We start from the raw sequence: 14,457 nt of genomic DNA, 5'->3' as shown, positions 1-14,457 counted from the left end.
GAGCATTCCTGCCACGCCACTGCCCACAGGTGTGAGGAGCATTCTACCCACCAGAGTGAGGAGCATTCCTGCCACGCCACTGCCCGCCAGTGTGAGGAGCATTCCTGCCACGCCACTGCCCGCCAGTGTGAGGAGCATTCCTGCCACGCCACTGCCCGCCAGTGTGAATAGCATTCCTGCCACGCCACTGCCCGCCAGTGTGAGGAGCATTCTACCCACCAGAGGAGCATTCCTGTCATGCCACTGCCCGCCAGTGAGGAGCATTTTACCCACTGCCCACCAGTGTGAGGAGCATTCTACCCACCAGAGTGAGGAGCATTCCTGCCACGCCACTGCCCGCCAGTGTGAGGAGCATTCTTGCCACGCCACTGCCCGCCAGTGTGAGGAGCATTCCTGCCACGCCACTGCCCGCCAGTGTGAGGAGCATTCCTGCCACGCCACTGCCCGCCAGTGTGAGGAGCATTCCTGCCACGCCACTGCCCGCCAGTGTGAGGAGCATTCCTGCCACGCCACTGCCCACCAGTGTGAGGAGCATTCTACCCACCAGAGGAGCATTCCTGTCATGCCACTACCCGCCAGTGAGGAGCATTTTACCCACTGCCCACCAGTGTGAGGAGCATTCTACCCACAAGAGGAGAATTTCTGCCACGCCACTGCCCGCCAGTGTGAGGAGCATTCTACCCACCAGAGGAGCATTCCTGCCACGCCACTGAGAGGAGCATTCTACCCACTGCCCACCAGTGTGAGGAGCATTCTACCCACCAGAGGAGCATTCCTGCCACACCACTGCCCGCCAGTGTGAGGAGCATTCTTGCCACGCCACTGCCCGCCAGTGTGAGGAGCATTCTTGCCACGCCACTGCCCGCCAGTGTGAGGAGCATTCCTGCCACGCCACTGCCCGCCAGTGTGAGGAGCATTCCTGCCACGCCACTGCCCGCCAGTGTGAGGAGCATTCCTGCCACGCCACTGCCCGCCAGTGTGAGGAGCATTCCTGCCACGCCACTGCCCACCAGTGTGGGGAGCATTCTACCCACCATAGTGAGGAGCATTCCTGCCACGCCACTGCCTGCCAGTGTGAGGAGCATTCTACCCACCAGAGGAGCATTCCTGCCCCGCCACTGCGAGGAGCATTCTACCCACCATAGTGAGGAGCATTCCTGCCACGCCACTGCCCACCAGTGTGGGGAGCATTCTACCCACCATAGTGAGGAGCATTCCTGCCACGCCACTGCCTGCCAGTGTGAGGAGCATTCTACCCACCAGAGTGAGGAGCATTAAACCTACCAGAGTGAGGAGCATTCCTGCCACGCTACTACCCGCCAGTGTGAGGAGCATTCCTGCCACGCCACTGCCCGCCAGTGTGAGGAGCATTCTACCCACCAGGGTGAGGAGCATTCTACCCACTGCCCGCCAGTGTGAGACGCATTCTACTCACCAGAGTAAGGAGCATTCCTGCCATGCCACTGACCACCAGTGTGAGGGGCAGCCCTGCCACTGACCGCCAGTGTGAGGGGCAGCCCTGCCACTGACCGCCAGTGTGAGGGGCAGCCCTGCCACTGACCGCCAGTGTGAAGGGCAGCCCTGCCACTGACCGCCAGTGTGAAGGGCAATCCTGCCACTGACCGCCAGTGTGAAGGGCAATCCTGCCACTGACCGCCAGTGTGAAGGGCAATCCTGCCACTGACCGCCAGTGTAAAGGGCAATCCTGCCACTGACCGCCAGTGTGAAGGGCAATCCAGCCTATGATCACCAGTGTGAAGGGCAATCCAGCCTATGACCACCAGTGTGAAGGACAATCCTGCCACTGACCACCAGTGTGAAGGGCAATCCAGCCAATGACCACCAGTGTGAAGGGCAATCCTGCCACTGACCACCAGTGCGAAGGGCAATCCTGCCACTGACCACCAGTGCGAAGGGCAATCCTGCCACTGACCACCAGTGCGAAGGGCAATCCTGCCACTGACCACCAGTGCGAAGGGCAATCCTGCCACTGACCACCAGTGTGAAGGGCAATCCTGCCACTGACCACCAGTGTGAAGGGCAATCCTGCCACTGACCACCAGTGTGAAGGGCAATCTTCCAAGTGACCACTGCACTAATACCCAGAAAACTGTAGCTATAGTAATTCTTATCAAGGGTCCTCTGATGTTAAAAGGTTGAGAAAGGCTGCCTTAGATACATGTATATTACATAAAAACCTGATATTTCATTAAAACAAAATGTAAAATATGAATTTTGACTTGCTTCTGTAATGTTTTTCTTGGCAAAACCACACATTGTAGAAAGTGATGCCTCCTTATGAAATAAGGGTTAACTTCAAACCAGTATGGAATGTGGCACTGCTCCTACTTGCAGCTCTCCTTGTACTAGACTCAGGAATTCACTATGGGCTGGAGCGTTCTACTTCACTCATCTTCAATTCATACAGAAGAACAAACCTATACATATAAATACAGCTACATCCATAACAGCATTAGGAAAGCAGAATATATGACATGGATCTGGAAATGATGCCATGCTAGAGGCCTCTTCTGACCATGATGGAGTTAAGCAGAGAGCTTAACAGAAAGTGTTAAGTATTCACTATATGTATCACTAAATCTTGTCTCCAGAGGAGACACCAATTTGAGGACATATTGACTGCAGGGTTTTTCCGAGTAATACAGCTTCCTCGAGGGCATCCTTCAATCCCTTGGTGCAACATTCCTTCCCACACTGTAATAACTAAGAATTCAGCACACGTGATTAGCCATTGTATGGAACACAGCACCTCCGCACTGAAATATACCGAGACTTCCACTGACAAGACACTAGCCATTGGGTCAGAAAGAACAGAATGACATCACATCTCAGTGTGAGCGCTGGAATGTCAGATGATTGTGGCAAAGGGAACCGTATCGGCAGGCCGGGCAAAAATGTGTCATATCCAACCTTGGCCCCAGGCAAGATCACAGTTAGCACATTCATTGATGGATGGAAATAGATAGATAGAGAGATAGATATATACCTAGCTGTTGCATAATAAAAAAAATGAAAACATCAAGGCATGAGATGCAGTGTGCAATATGCAATGATTTAAGGCCACACCATAGGAGCAAATCAACATAATCCTCCATCCAAACTACTAGCCCTATAGAGTTGTGACAGATCCACCAGCCCCATGCAGATATGGGAAAGCTACCAGCCCCATGCAGATGTGGGAAAGCTACCAGCCCCATGCAGATGTGGGAAAGCCAACAGCCCCATGCAGATGTGGGAAAGCCAACAGCCCCATGCAGATGTGGGAAAGCCAACAGCCCCATGCAGATGTGGGAAAGCTACTAGCCCCAGATGTGGGAAAGCTACTAGCCCCAGATGTGGGAAATCTACCAGCTTCATCTAGATGTGGGAAAGCTACCAGCCTCATGCAGATGTGGGAAATCCACCAGCCTCATCTAGATGTGGGAAAGCTACTAGCCCCTTGCAGATGTGGGAAAGCTACCAGCTCCATGCAGATGTGGGAAAGCTACCAGCTCCACGCAGATGTGGGAAAGCTACCAGCTCCACGCAGATGTGGGAAAGCTAACAGCTCCATGCAGATGTGGGAAAGCTAACAGCTCCACGCAGATGTGGGAAAGCTACCAGCTCCACGCAGATGTGGGAAAGCTACCAGCTCCACGCAGATGTGGGAAAGCTACCAGCTCCATGCAGATGTGGGAAAGCTACCAGCTTCATGCAGATGTGGGAAAGCTAACAGCTCCATGCAGATGTGGGAAAGCTACCAGCTCCACGCAGATGTGGGAAAGCTACCAGCTCCATGCAGATGTGGGAAAGCTAACAGCTCCATGCAGATGTGGGAAAGCTACCAGCTTCATCTAGATGTGGGAAAGCTACCAGCTTCATCTAGATGTGGGAAAGCTACCAGCCTCATCTAGATGTGGGAAAGCTACCAGCCTCATCTAGATGTGGGAAAGCTACCAGCCTCATGCAGATGTGGGAAATCCACCAGCTTAATCTAGATGTGGGAAAGCTACTAGCCCCAGCAGATGTGGGAAAATCTATCAGCTCTGTGCAAATGTGAGAACGCTACTAGCCCCAGGTAGATGAGGTAAATCTACTAGCCCCATGCAGACCTGGAAGTCTACCAGCCCCATGCAGACGTTGGGAGACCCAGCAGCCCCATGCAGACGTTGGGAGACCCAGCAGCCCCATGCAGACGTTGGGAGACCCAGCAGCCCCATGCAGACGTTGGGAGACCCAGCAGCCCCATGCAGACGTTGGGAGACCCAGCAGCCCCATGCAGACGTTGGGAGACCCAGCAGCCCCATGCAGACGTTGGGAGACCCAGCAGCCCCATGCAGACGTTGGGAGACCCAGCAGCCCCATGCAGATTTAGGAAATCTACCAGCCCCATATATACATTTCACTCCTGCAGCACTGTAATGCTATACCTGTCTACCATGTAATCAAGGGGGACGTGTGAAATGGGGGTGCCTGGAGGCAGAATGGTGTGAATTGTAGCTAGTTTTTCATGTTGTGGGTTTTAGGGAATGAACACGTAAGATCCTCCCCTGACAACCTAATACCACCCCACCCAATAGACTGATTCCAGTAGCAGACAGCCCCCTGATTCTGGGGAAGAGGAGTCACTGCAGTGATCCTTCACCAAACAGCAGTCTACCAGATCAGCACCCCAATACTAGGTGCGATCAGAGAAGGGGGCTCAGCACCCCCAACATCATGACAGCAGAGGGAGGAGGAAGTGAAGACGGTGCCAGCCCCCCTCCCACCAATACTGCAATGTAAATCTGAGCCCAAAGCCCCAGTCACCCCCCCGATCCGATGCCCCCCAGCTGTCTTACCTTTCACCGCCCGGTCTAACGTTGACAACTTGGGGTCCATCGCCCTGTGCTCAGACATGTCCAGATGGAGTGTGCACTGCTGGCTGTCACACGGTGAATGTCTTTAAATCCCGGTTCGGAGGTGAACTTGTGCCGTATTTGTCCCTCTTCAGATATGAATCACCAGCATGAAGAGAAGTCTCATGTAGATCAACAACCCTCCCCCCCAAAACAATAAAAAAATAGACACAGATTGCTGCAGTTAGCACTGAAATGCAACAGCCTATCTCTAGACAGAGACACTGCTACACTGTATTCCCTGACTGCCTCTGCACAGCCCGCACTCACCCTCTCCCTCTCTCACACACACACATACACATACATACATGCAAAGGCACTAGCACTCTACACCATCAGATCCCAACCTATCCTCAGCCCAGCTTGGGTTACAACTCTGCTCCCGCCCCTTGCTCCCCAAGCGCTTCCTCCTATTGGTCCGGGAGGCCCATCAATCAGGAGAAGGAACCCTTTCAGGTATTTCCCTTCCCTAAAGCTGACTGGTGTTACTATGGCTCTGTGCGCTGTCACTTTGGCTGCAGACAAGGAAGTGGAGGTGGAGTGGGCGGAGGAAAGCACAGTGCTGAGCACGGCTTGGCAGGGAGAAGCCCCGCTAATGATTCCTATGCAGCAGGCAGGCAAGGCAAGGCTAGGCAGGGGATGCTCGGCTATGTAAAGCCCGCCTAGATTGGAGGCCGTGTGAGCGCGTTGGATTGGTCGCCCGCGGGCCGCTCCTTATTGGCTTCCTCACTGTGTACGGCCCCGCCGGCTTCCTGTCAGGTTATACATGAGGGGCTGACGAGAAGGCGTGATGGTGAACCTAGGGCTGTCTGCTCATTACTCAGTGACTGCAATGGCTTCTGTTCCTTCACACAGGACGAGCCGAGTCCTCCCTGTCCTCTGTATACAAGGACCGCCTCACTGCACCCTACACTGGGGTCACTGAGGACACCGGCTGCTCCTCATCGTCCATTACATCTCATGGCATATGGGGCATCACACCTCTCTATCGCCCAGCATTTCATTCTCTCATCTGAGGCGAAGGATGACTTCATCCACATTTCATGCAGCATGTTCATTCTATTTCTCTAGTCTAATCTCAATGTTATTGTATCTTTCCAATCATTCTTCTTGTCTCCTATCTGGTTTAGGGATCATTCACACTAGCTGCTCCATTACAATGCAGTGGCTGCTGTACGGTGCAATAAAATCGCTGCAGTTTGGATGCGCGGATCATGGCGCATTGTTCTGTTCACTTTTTTTTTTTTTTTTACCAACTTCATTGAAATGTCTCACAGTGACATTTCATTAACCACTTGCCGTCCAGAGGATTTACTCCCCTTCCTTGACCAGGCCATTTTGTGCGATACAGCACTGTGTTAAACTGACAATTGCGTGGTCATGCAACACTGCACCCAAATAAAATTTACGTCCTTTTTTCCCCACAAGTAGAGCTTTCTTTTGGTGGTATTTGCTCGCCTGTGCGGTTTTTATCTTTTTGCGCTATAATTAAAAAAAAGACTGACAATTTTGAACTATTTTTGACTTTTTGCTTTTAAATATGTCCAGTAAAAAATCTAATTTCATCATGTATTTTGGCCAAAATGTATTCTGCTACATGTCTTTGCTAAAAACAAATCCCAATATGAATGTTATAGCATTTAAAAATGGTGGTATATATACTTTTTTTTCTCGATAGTGATGGCGCTGATCAGCGACTTATAGCGGGACTGCGGTGAGCATTCGGATACGGGGGGCTGACTGCCACTGACATCCCAATGACGCTAATACAGTGATCAGTGCTAATAAAAAGCATTGACACTGTACAAATGACACTGGGCAGGAAAGAGCAATCAAAGAGTTAACTGTGTGCTGTGTTTTGTTATGTGCTTTACTGTAAGTACATTGCTTTGTATTGCTCTGCTATGCAGAGCAATACAAAGCAATGTGTAGGAGCTGAGGGGAGAGACCTGTATTTACATACAGGTCTCTCCCCCGTCGGTGATACACAGCAATCGCTGGGTGCCGGTGGGGAATCACAGGCTGGGACCCAGTGATCGACAGGTGAGGCCGGCAGTGGTGTCGCGGGTTAGGGTACACACGTGGCTCGCACATGCCCCCGCCCGGAAATGCAAAATCACATATATATACGTAATTGTACACACCCTTGCTGCCCTGTAGCAGTATTTCTGCTATAGGGCGGCAGGAAAGCGGTTAAAGCAATTGTGAAAGGAATTTATTTTCTTTTAAAATAGCAAACATACTTGCCTACTGTGTGCAGTGGATTTGCATAGAGCAGCCCAGATCCTCTTCTCAGGTGCTCCTGGCTCCTCTCTCCTGTTGAGTGCCCCCACAGCAAGCAGCTTGCTATGGGGGCACCCAAGCAGGCTTGGTGCCCATTGACACATGAAGCCATGGCCCCACCCCCTCACCGCAAAATGGTGATGTGAACCAGTCACTTAAGAGACGAGGCATTTTGCCTTATCTTGCAGTAGGATGACACTGGAATAGACACAGTCCTACCACACTTGGTGTGAATAAACCCTCAATCTGTCTTGTTTAACCACTTGCCTACCAGGCACTTATACCCCCTTCCTTACCAGGCCAATTTTCAGCTTTCAGCGCTGCCGCACTTTGATTGACAATTGCGCGGTCATGCAACATTGTACCCATATGAAATTTTGATCATTTTTTTCTTACAAATAGAGCTTTCTTTTGGTGGTATTTAATCGCCACTGGGCGCTTTACTTTTTGCGCTATAAATTAAAAAAGTGCAAAAAATTTAAAAAAAAAAAAAGTTTCTTTGTTTCTATTATAAAATTTTTCAAACAGGTAATTTTTCTCCTTCACTGACGTGCGTTGATGAGGCAGCACTGATAGGCGGCACTGATAGGCAGCACTAAAGGGCACTGATAGGCAGTACTAATGAGGTGGCACGGATAGGTGGCACTGATAGGCAGCACTAATGAGGTGTCACGGATAGGCGGCACTAATATGCAGCACTGACAGGCGGCACTGATGATGGGTACTGATAGATGGCACTGACTGGCATCACTGCTGGGCACTGACTGGCACAACCGCTGGGCACTGACTGGTGGCACTGACTGGCAGCACTGCTGGGTGGCACTGGTGGGTGGGCACAGGTGGGTGGCACTGGTGGGCACAGGTGGGTGGCACTGCTGGGCACAGGTAGGTGGCACTTCTGGGCACAGGTGTGTGACACTGCAGAGTGGCACAGGTGGGTGCACTGCTGGGCACAGGTGGGCGGAGCTAGTGGGCGCACTGCTGGGCACAGGTGGGCGGAACTTGTGGGTGGCACTGCTGGGCACCGATCATCAGGGCACTGATCATCAGTGCCCTGAAAGTGCCCTGATGATCGGTGCCGATCCTCGCTCTGACAACTGCCGGTTCTCGGCAGTACTTTCCTCACGATCTGACAGCGTGAGGAAAGTGCAGCCGAGAACCGGCACTTGCATTTCCCTGTGATCAGCGTGTCATTGGACACCGCTGATCACGTGGTAAAAGGCCGGTATGATTGGCCTTTTACCACATCTCGTGATCAGCTGTGTCCGTAGGACACAGCGATCACGGAGATCGCCGGGTGCGCGCCCCCTGGGGCGCGCAGGAGAGCGCGTTCTGGGGGGACGTCATATGACGTCCACCCAGAACTGGCCGGCCGCAGTGAAGCCGTCATTTGGCTATCTGCGGTCGGCAACTAGTTAACCACTTGCCCTCCTGAGGATTTACCCCCCTTCCTGACCAGGCCATTTTTTGCTTTACGGCGCTGCGTCACTTTAACTGACAATTGTCCGGTCATGCAACGCTGTAGCCAAATGAGATGTACGTCCTTATTTTCCCACGAATTGAGCTTTCTTTCAGTGGTATTTGATCACTTCTGTGTTTTTTTATTTTTTGCACGATAAAAAAAAAGACCAACAATTTTGAGAAAAAAAACAATATTTTTGACTTTTTGCTATTAAACATGTCCAGTAAAAAAAATTTTAAAAATCAAATTTCATCATAAATTTAGGCCAAAATGTATTCTGCTACATGTCTTTGCTAAAAAAAAATCCCAATATGTGTAAATGAATCAGTTTACATGAAAGTTATAGCGTTTACAAATGGCGGTATCGGGTATGGCGCTGATCAGCGACTGCGGTGGGCATTCTGACACGGTGGGGGGGGGACTGACTGCCACTGACATCCCAATGACACTAATACAGTGATCAGTGCTAATAAAAGCATTTACACTGTACAAATGTCACTGGGCAGGTTGGGGTTAACTTCTGGAGAGATCAAAGGGTTAACTGTGTGCTGTGTTGTTTTATTGTGTGCTTTACTGTAAGCACATTGCTTTGTATTGCTCTGCTATGCAGAGCAATACAAAGCAATGTGTAGGAGCTGAGAGATCTGTATTTTACATACAGGTCTCTCCCCCATTGGTGATACACTGAGTGTTGGGTGTGTTTTACTATGGGGCCGTGTGTTAGTGCTTCACTGTAATCACACTGCTTTGGATGGTTGTGCTGTTCACAACCATCCAAAGCAGTGTGCACAAGCTGACGGAGGAGAATATTTTGTTTACAAACAGTTCTCCTCCACGTTGGAGATACTCGGCAATCACCGGGCGTCGGCGAGTAATCATTGGCCGGGTGATTGACAGCCGCGAAAGGCGGCGCAGGTAGGACGTGCGTGTGCCTCCTACCCGGGAATACAAAATCACGTATATATACGTGATTTTGCGCACCCGTGCCGCCGTGTAGCAGTATATCTGCTATAGGGTGGTCGAGAAGCGGTTAACCACCTGCCAACCGCTCACAGTAAATATATGGCGAGGTGGTGGCAGGTACAGGCACAATCACGTACATAATACACAAAATAGCAGGAGTGCTGCCTCAATGTATGTTATATTATGTGAAAAACATGCTATAATAATGAACAAGAAAAAATTGTGAAATAAAGTCTAGGTTGCCTCAGAGGACGCCCAGTGGGAGGGGCAAAATGCATCAGACATGGACGTGGTGATACTAGCTTAGGACCTGTGTGGAATACTAACGACCTCCTATTGTACACTTGGGAGATTTGTGCCTGTTGTATCTGGAAACGTGAGTGCAATAACAATGTGTCTGCTTTTACTAATAAACGGAATTACACTATTTTGGATGCCTTTCTCCATTCCTTACATGTATATATCTATCAGCTCTACATTTGAATCACTGGGAATGACAAGCAACATCTAATTAGGAGGACTACAAGCTCCAGGATGACTTCCTATGCCCCACCAAAAGCGTGAAAGACTCTTGTTTCACCATAAGAGTCCATTAAAGTTGGTGAGTGAGGGGGCACACAGGCAGGGAGCACAGAGTACATATCACCTGGATGTGAAAGGGATTTTTGTTCACTTGTTGATTTCACATTTAGGACTTTATTTCACAATTGTTTGTTATGTGTTCATTATTATAGCATGATTTTCATGTAATAGATACATTGAGGCAGCACTCTTGCTATTTTGTGTATTATGTTGAGAAGGTTGTACCTTTTTATAGGAGCAGCAGCCCAGTTTTTTGTTTAATATTGAGTGTGCACTATTGATTGGTGTGTCCTAAGCGCAGGTGATCATTATTTATCACAACCGCGTACATGTATGCAACAGCCTTCTTCCACATTTATGGGGACACATGAGCGCGCCCCCTGCTGACTCTTGCTGTCACTGGCTACAGTGCAAGTTTGCCAGCAGGTCCCTGCCAATGTTTTTGGCCAGGACCCTGTTGATCAGCTGTAACCAATCACAAAACAGTCCTGTGTCTTGTTTTGTGAACACGGACACAGGATGTTAGGATGTTCTCGGTTCCTCTTCCTGAACCCTTTTTGGTTCAGGAAGAAAAGAAAACAGGACCATAGTAAGTAAAAGTAACACATCTACACTTACACACATTAGTTAGGCACATTTAGGAGACCGGTACACTGGCTAAGGCGTTCACCTTCAAAGCATAGCTCCACACTATAGGTAGCCCGCAACTCGGGAGCTTCCAAATATAAATTATTTATTGGTTGCATAAGTACAGAATCCAATGCTAGCGCATTTCGGCTTACAGAGCCTTCCTCATAGCATACAAAAGTTTACTATAAAATCCAACATACAGTGGGGATCGAAAGTTTGGGCACCCCAGCTAAAAATTTGTATTAATGTGCATAAAGAAGCCAAGGAAAGATGGAAAAATCTCCAAAAGGCATCAAATTACAGATTAGACATTCTTATAATATCTCAACAAAAGTTAGATTTTATTTCCATCATTTACACTTTCAAAATAACAGAAAACTAAAAAAATGGTGTCTGCAAAAGTTTGGGCACCCTGAAGAATTTATAGCATGCACTGCCCCCTTTGCAAAGCTGAGACCTTCCAGTGTCATGGATTGTTCTCAATCATGGTCTGGGAAGACCAGGTGATGTCAATCTCAAAGGTTTTAAATGCCCAGACTCATCTGACCTTGCCCCAACAATCAGCACCATGGGTTCTTCTAAGCAGTTGCCTAGAAAACTGAAACTGAAAATAGTTGACGCTCACAAAGCTGGAGAAGGCTATAAGAAGATAGCAAAGCGTTTTCAGATGTAAATATCCTCGGTTCGGAATGTAATTAAGAAATGGCAGTCATCAGGAACAGTGGAAGTTAAAGCAAGATCTGGAAGACCAAGAAAAATATCAGACAGAACAGCTCGCAGGATTGTGAGAAAAACAAATTAAAAACCCACGTTAGACTGCACGACCCCTCCAAAAAGATCTGGCAGACACTGGAGTTGTGGTACACTATTCCACTATAAAGAGATACTTGTACAAATATGGTCTTCATGGAAGAGTCATCAGAAGAAAACCTCTTCTACGTCCTCACCACAAAAATCATCGTTTGAACTTTGCAAATGAACATATAGACAAGCCTGATGCATTTTGGAAACAAGTTCTGTGGACCGATGAGGTTAAAATTGAACTTTTTGGCCGGAATGAGCAAAGGTACGTTTGGAGAAGAAGGGGCACAGAATATAATGAAAAGAACCTCTGTCCAACTGTTAAGCATGGGGTTGGATCAATCATGCTTTGGGGTTGTGTTGCAGCCAGTGGCACAGGGAACATCTCACGAGTAGAAGGAAAAATGGATTCAATAAAATTTCAGCAAATTTTGGATGGTAACTTGATGCCATCTGTGAAAAAGCTGAAGTTAAAGAGAGGATGGCTTCTACAAATGGATAATGATCCTAAACACACCTCGAAATCCACGGGGGATTACATCAAGAGGCGTAAACTGAAGGTTTTGCCATGGCCTTCACAATCTCCTGACCTCAACATAATTGAAAATCTATGGATAGACCTTAAAAGAGCAGTGCGTGACAGACAGCCCAGAAATCTCAAAGAACTGGAAGACTTTTGTAAGGAAGAATGGGCAAAGATACCTCAAACAAGAATTGAAAGACTCTTGGCTGGCTACAAAAAGCATTTAGAAGCTGTGATACTTGCCAAAGGGGGCAGTACAAGATATTAACTCTGCAGGGTGCCCAAACTTTTGCAGACGCCATTTTTTGTTTTCTGTTATTTTGAAAGTGTAAATGATGGAAATAAAATCTAACTTTTGTTGACATATTATAAGAATGTCTAATCTGTAATTTGATGCCTTTTGGAGATTTTTCCATCTTTCCTTGGCTTCTTTATGTACATTAATACAAATTTTTAGCTGAGGTGCCCAAACTTTCGATCCCCACTGTATATAGTGATATAACTCACCTCCCTCAGATGTGGGAATGCAGATAAATAAAAACAATCAAGGTAATTCCTGACACATGGAGAGGAAAAGAGTTCTAGGCATCAATAATGAAAACAGAAATACATGACACTAATACAATGTCAATGTACAATATTGATCACTGTATTAGTGTTACTTGCGCCATCAGATAGCATCAGGGTAAGTTAGCACTAGATTGTCTGCCACACTTAGTCACACTATAAGTAGGTGATCACTGTCATTGATAGTATAGTGTTTGTACGGATCTGTATCTTGATTACGAACAGAACTATTCAAGTATCCCCCGAAATGTGGCGTCAGCAGGATCAGTCTCGATACTTGTCAGCACTTTCATTTAGCCCCCAACAACAAGTACAATGTCAGTATCATTTTTCTGATCACTGCCACTTCTAATACATTGTACACAAAGCTGCAGTGTTAGCAAGCTCAGGCCTGTTCTGTGCTAGAAATAACAGGTCATTTTTATTTCTAGTGCACAAGCAGTTCCTAACAGCCAAGAACACTTTTCCCCATAGTTGCACTAGATACCTGTAAATTTGGTGCCCAAAATGTCCCAAAAAAGGTGCACTAGTGATGAGGCCTACAAGACTGAGCATTTCATGAGAGTAAAGGTGAAGCATCACTGTCAGAATCTGGTCCTGAATATGAAAATGTAGAAAGCAGCGGCATCCTGACAGGTAGCTCAGACGATGGAGAACAGGTTCCTGCTAAGATTAAACTTAACTGACCCTAGGTTGCTGAGGAGGTAGAAACGTATTGTGACAGACCCAACCTGGACAGGGACTTTTGGAGAGGACTGCAGGCTAGCTTCTTTCAAACTGACCATGGGCCCTGGCATCAGAGGTGGCTCTATTTGGGTGGTGTGTGCCTGGGGGGACCTTTTGGAGTAGCTTTACTTTGCATTTAAGGCCATGTCTCCCTGAAACACATAGGGGTTTATTTACTAAAGCTGGAGAGTCCAAAATCAGACTCCCTTCTGCATAGAAACCAATCAGCTTCCAGGTTTCATTGCCAAAGCTTCATTGAACAAGCTGAGGTTAGAAGCTGATTGGTTTCTATGCAGAAGGGAGTCTGATTTTGGACTCTCCAGCTTTAGTAAATAAACCCCATAGAGTCTCTGTGCCCAAACTGCTTCAACTAACCTAGACTCAGAGCAGAGGTTAATATATTCAGCTCAAAATAACCTGATACTGAGGTCTCTTGCTGTAATGTGTTTACTGCTGTGTCTTTGTCCCATTGATAATTGAGTCATCTATTTTTTCTGTTGGCTAGTCCGCCTGGAGGGTCCTATATGATGGGATTAGTCTTTACCTCGTTACCTAATCAGTGTGGGATGTGTATCCCAATGTGTAATATTTGTTTTATTGTTCATGTAGGGAGTGCCCCTGTTTCTGAAGTGTATAAAAGCCTGTATTTCTGTTCAAATAAAGAGTTCCAGTTGCACCTAAGCTAGTGTTTTTTAGTTCTTGGGTGCAGTGCCCAGCTATAATACCTTGGTCATGTGGCCCAGCAGTGAGGAAGCAGTTCTTTGATGGAAGCACCCAGGCTTGGTGCAAGGCGGTCACTCACACGCATAAATATGCTCATAAGCAACAGGATGCAAGTACTAATGCTGCACTAACTTTTGGTGATCTGGTAAGCAATGATCAAGTACATCCTGGCTTTTTAGACACCTATGCTGCAGTATCTCATGGTGAAGGGCCAAGCACCAGAAGTGCAGTACAAGCTGGTGCGGTGGCTATTACCCATAGCGTTATGCAACTGAAGTCACTAAGAATTCAAGCACAGG

The 14,457-nt window shown here is 48.0% G+C and overlaps 1 protein-coding gene across 4 annotated transcripts in view; it reads right to left on the bottom strand.

Annotated features, from left to right (window-relative positions):
- Window positions 1-5,502, bottom strand: part of PPP3CA (protein phosphatase 3 catalytic subunit alpha) — a 395,516-nt gene extending 390,014 nt beyond the window's left edge. Inside the window, exon 1 of one of the 4 annotated variants that reach the window (XM_089680545.1) lies at window positions 4,842-5,502. In XM_089680545.1, coding sequence (XP_089536671.1) covers window positions 4,842-4,899 — 58 coding nt within the window. In that variant the 5' untranslated portion in view covers window positions 4,900-5,502. The remainder of the gene's footprint in view (window positions 1-4,841) is intronic. The other 3 variants (XM_089680547.1, XM_089680546.1, XM_089680548.1) reach the window with 3 other exon arrangements.
- Window positions 5,503-14,457: the final 8,955 nt, after the last annotated feature.

This window comes from Staurois parvus, unplaced genomic scaffold (assembly GCF_062004578.1).
Source record: "Staurois parvus isolate SC_StPar_1 unplaced genomic scaffold, SC_StPar_1.0 ptg000244l, whole genome shotgun sequence".
In the NCBI taxonomy this organism is placed as follows: Eukaryota; Metazoa; Chordata; class Amphibia; order Anura; family Ranidae; genus Staurois; species Staurois parvus.
Note: the sequence above shows the minus strand (reverse complement) of the source record. Positions and strands in the feature narration are given on the sequence as shown.